General features: G+C 39.8%; 1 protein-coding gene across 1 annotated transcript; it reads right to left on the minus strand.

Annotated features, from left to right (window-relative positions):
* Positions 1-267: 267 nt before the first annotated feature.
* LOC110227742 lies at positions 268-1,411 on the minus strand. The gene is made up of 2 exons (XM_021023182.1): positions 752-1,411; positions 268-452 (listed from the first exon to the last, which is right to left on the minus strand). The coding sequence occupies exons 1-2, from the start codon at positions 1,338-1,340 to the stop codon at positions 445-447; spliced, it is 597 nt and encodes a 198-aa protein (XP_020878841.1). The 5' UTR covers positions 1,341-1,411; the 3' UTR covers positions 268-444.
* Positions 1,412-5,068: the final 3,657 nt, after the last annotated feature.

Consider the following 5,068-nt stretch of genomic DNA (forward strand, 5'->3'; position numbering starts at 1 on the left):
TTAGTCACATAAGTATGGAAGTTTTTAAAAGCTTTAAGAACACGATCTTTTGAAGGAAGGAGAGTAAGCCAAGTATACTTTGATTTTTCATCAATAAATGTGACAAAATATTTTTGGTTTTCTCTTGATAAACAAGGTGAAGTCCACACATCCGAATGAATTAAATCAAAGCAACTTTCATAAATAGTAGAAGACTTAGGAAAAATAGCTTTGCAATGTTTACCAAGAATACAAGCTTCACAATCAAGACTTTGAAATTAAACTTTTGGTAGCATTAAACTTAAAGCCCGAGGATGGGGATGACCTAGTCTAGCATGCCAAATAGCACTATTCGCAACAACAATACTTGAACTAAAATGAGAAGATAAAGGTTCGGATAGCTTTGTGTCTTCTAGAACATAAAGACCATCCTTTGTAACTCCTTGACCAAGCACCCTACTTGATTCAATATCCTGAAAGTAAACATCATTAGGTCCAAATATCGCATAACAATTTAAATCGGTCGTTGCTCTTTTAACGGAAAGCAAGTTAGAAGTAAAATTTGGCATGTAAAAGGCTTTAGACTTCTTATCAAATAGCTCTAAATCACCTATTCCTTTAACCGGAATTTTATCCCCATTAGTAATTACCACGTTTCCTAAAGCCGGTTCAATATTGTTCATTAGCCTAGAATCACTAATCATGTGATGAGAGGCTCCCGAATCAACAATAAGAGGTTTTAGAGTATGAGCAATAGCATGATAGGATTTACCGGATGACTCCTTAAGAGCCTTAATGAGAGCATCGAGGTCCGATTTCTTCACAAACTCCGAAGACGCCGTCATTGCCGCTCCAACACCATTAGCTTGAGTTGAGGGTCCGGGTCCGGAGATGTCTTGAGTCTCTTGGCTCCAGTTTGCTTGATGAGCTTTAGGATCCTTCCATTTACTTGGTCGGAGATGGGGGTGAAGAATCCAACACTTCTCCTTGGTATGACCCGTCTTTTTGCAATGGTCACAAGTTAGGCCTCTCTTGTTCTCGGACTTGTAGCTTCCCTTGTTGGCGGTGGTGAGCTCTCCTTTGTTGGCTGTAGCAAGCTCTCCTTTGTTTCCGAAGAGACCAAGAGATCCTTGCTCCTTTTGGATTTGAGAGCACACTTCTTCTAGGTTAGGTAGCTTCTCGGCTCGGAGTAAGTGCTTGATGAGATCATTGTAGGTGGAGTTCAAGGTGAGAAGGAGACCAAAGACCTTGTCTTGTTCACGCCTTTCGTTGAGGATCGCCGGATCAATGGTGTTAGGCCTTAGCATCTCGAGCTCCGCCCAAAGAGACCTAAACTTGCCGAAATGTTGAGTGAACTCCATGTCTCCTTGAGAGAGATCGTTGATGGCCTTCTTCACTTCGAACACCCGGCTCAAGTTGGAGAGGTTCCCAAACACATTAAAGAGAGTATCCCAAAGCTCTTTAGGAGTTTCACAATAGGAGTAAGCTTCGAGTATTGAGGACTCAAGCGAGTTTCGGAGGAGGACCAAGACCGATTGATCTTCTTGGAACCATTTCCCCTCATCAACAAGAACAATTTCTTGTCCATCTCTTGTAGTCGTCTCCTTTGGCGCCTCTTCTTTCAAGATATGATTCCAAAGTCCCCGACTACACAAGGCAGATCTTGTGGTTCGTGACCACAGTAAGTAGTTTCCTCCCTTGAGGATAACCGGAATGATTTTCGAGTGTAGAGAACTCATCTCATCATAGAGTGAACTCATCGAACAAAATCAAAGAAAAGAGAGAGTTTTGGTGCGGAAGTAAATGAGGTGGGTTGAATGAAGGATATGGAGCTTATGGCTCTGATACCATGTTAGATTATGGAGCTTTAGGTTTCGATGGGACAAGAAGATAATCGGAAAAGGTGAGAACTTGATCGGAAAAGTGTAAACAAAAGAGAGAGTAAAGAGATTTGAGAGATGGGAAAGATTATTTCTGTTTCTTACTAAAAATGGCTTAGTACAAGGTTCCCTTTTAAGGGCTATACAAAGGGAATATCCCTTGGGATATGCTATATGTACAACGGTCAAGAACAAGGAAGACGCGTCATAAAGCAAATAAAGCAATCCTTGTCCTTTTCCTCTTTTGCGAGTGTAACGGCTCTCTTGAGATGATTCGAGAGTCTTCTAGAACCTTGGTGAAGCTTTGGATAAGCCTAGGAAGGCTGGAGATCCCAATGGGCCGAGTGAACTTGAAATGGTACGGACAGCCCAAAGATGATCGTACGGACACAGCTTGTACGGACGAGAAGCACAAGATAGTTTACAACCGATCGTGCAAACCGATTAGAAGAACAATGAGGATCCGATCGGTTTGCAACCGATTGGCATAACCGAGCGGCAAAACACCAAGTGACCCGGATGGATTCTTTTCTTCACTTGGTTCAATAAGGACGAAGTCCCTATGAGTTTTTTTGTTTTACATCTACTCTACTTTAGCAGCCAGGATCCGGGTTGCATTTCTCTTTCATATACTCAGTCATACACGCCAATCTTGTTATATCGGACTCCAAGAATCCTACACAAGCTTGTTATGGCTTCCCCAAGTTTTGTAAGTGAGTACAAAGTCCCTATGAATTTTTTTGTTTTGCATCTACTCTACTTTAGCAGCCAGGATCCGGGTTGCATTTTACTTTCTTATACTCAAATCATACACAACAATCTTGTCATATTGGACTCCAAAAACCCTACACAAGCTTATTATGGCTTTCCTAAGTTTTGTAAGTGAGGACGAAGTCTCTATGAGTTTTTTTTTGTTTTGCATCTACTCTACTTTAGCAGCCAGGATCCGGGTTGCATTTCTCTTTCTTATACTCAATCATACACACCAATCTTGTCATATTGGACTCCAAAAACCCTACACAAGCTTATTATGGCTTTCCTAAGCTTTGTATGTGAGGACGAAGTCCCTATGAGTTTTTTTGTTTTGCATCTACTCTACTTTAGCTGCCAGGATCCGGGTTGCATCTTACTTTCTTATACTCAATCATACAAACCAATCTTGTCATATTGGACTCCAAAAACCCTACACAAGCTTATTATGGCTTTCCTAAGTTTTGTATGTGAGGACGAAGTCCCTATGAGTTTTTTTGTTTTACATCTACTCTACTTTAGCAGCCAGGATAAGGGTTGCATTTCTCTTTCATATACTCAGTCATACACACCAATCTTGTCATATCGGACTCCAAGAATCCTACACAAGCTTGTTATGGCTTCCCGAAGTTTTGTAAGTGAGTACGAAGTCCCTATGAGTTTTTTTGTTTTGCATCTACTCTACGTTAGCAGCCAGTATCCGGGTTGCATTTTACTTTCTTATACTCAAATCATACACAACAATCTTGTCATATTGGACTCCAAAAACCCTACACAAGCTTATTATGGCTTTCCTAAGTTTTGTAACTGAGGACGAAGTCTCTATGAGTTTTTTTGTTTTGCATCTACTCTACTTTAGCATCCAGGATCCGGGTTGCATTTCACTTTCTTATACTCAATCGTACACAACAATCTTGTCATATTGGACTCCAAAAACCCTACACAAGCCTATTATGGCTTTCCTAAGTTTTGTAAGTGAGGAAGAAGTCCCTATGAGTTTTTTTGTTTTGCATCTACTCTACTTTAGCAGCTAGGATCCGGGTTGCATTTCACTTTTTTATACTTAATCATACACAACAATCTTGTCATATTGGACTCCAAAAACCCTACACAAGCCTATTATGGCTTTTCTAAGTTTTGTAAGTGAGGACGAAGTCCCTATGAGTTTTTTTGTTTTGCATCTACTCTACTTTAGCATCCAGGATCCGGGTTGCATTTCACTTTCTTATACTCAATCATACACAACAATCTTGTCATATTGGACTCCAAAAACCCTACACAAGCTTATTATGGCTTTCCTAAGTTTTGTATGTGAGGAAGAAGTCCCTATGAGTTTTTTTGTTTTGCATCTACTCTACTTTAGCTGCCAGGATCCGGGTTGCATTTTACTTTCTTATACTCAATCATACAAACCAATCTTGTCATATTGGACTCCAAAAACCCTACACAAGCTTATTATGGCTTTCCTAAGTTTTTTATGTGAGGACGAAGTCCCTATGAGTTTTTTTTTGTTTTGCATCTACTCTACTTTAGCATCCAGGATCCGGGTTGCATTTCACTTTCTTATACTCAATCATACACAACAATCTTGTCATATTGGACTCCAAAAACCCTACACAAGACTATTATGGCTTTCCTAAGTTTTGTAAGTGAGGAAGAAGTCCCTATGAGTTTTTTTGTTTTGCATCTACTCTACTTTAGCAGCCAGGATCCGGGTTGCATTTCACTTTTTTATACTCAATCATACACAACAATCTTGTCATATTGGACTCCAAAAACCCTACACAAGCCTATTATGGCTTTTCTAAGTTTTGTAAGTGAGGACGAAGTCCCTATGAGTTTTTTTGTTTTGCATCTACTCTACTTTAGCATCCAGGATCCGGGTTGCATTTCACTTTCTTATACTCAATCATACACAACAATCTTGTCATATTGGACTCCAAAAACCCTACACAAGCTTATTATGGCTTTCCTAAGCTTTGTATGTGAGGACGAAGTCCCTATGAGTTTTTTTGTTTTGCATCTACTCTACTTTAGCTGCCAGGATCCGGGTTGCATCTTACTTTCTTATACTCAATCATACAAACCAATCTTGTCATATTGGACTCCAAAAACCCTACACAAGCTTATTATGGCTTTCCTAAGTTTTGTATGTGAGGACGAAGTCCCTATGAGTTTTTTTGTTTTACATCTACTCTACTTTAACACCCAGGATAAGGGTTGCATTTCACTTTCATATACTCAGTCATACACACCAATCTTGTCATATCGGACTCCAAGAATCCTACACAAGCTTGTTATGGCTTCCCGAAGTTTTGTAAGTGAGTACGAAGTCCCTATGAGTTTTTTTGTTTTGCATCTACTCTACATTAGCAGCCAGCATCCGGGTTGCATTTTACTTTCTTATACTCAAATCATACACAACAACCTTGTCATATTGGACTCCAAAAACCCTACAC

The sequence above is a fragment of the Arabidopsis lyrata genome, assembly GCF_000004255.2.
Source record: "Arabidopsis lyrata subsp. lyrata unplaced genomic scaffold ARALYscaffold_6, whole genome shotgun sequence".
Classification (NCBI taxonomy): Eukaryota; Viridiplantae; Streptophyta; class Magnoliopsida; order Brassicales; family Brassicaceae; genus Arabidopsis; species Arabidopsis lyrata.

Bases quoted from the DNA above. Each gene is read 5' to 3' on its own strand.
- LOC110227742 (XM_021023182.1), bottom strand. From the start codon at position 1,340: ATGGAGTTCACTCAACATTTCGGCAAGTTTAGGTCTCTTTGGGCGGAG.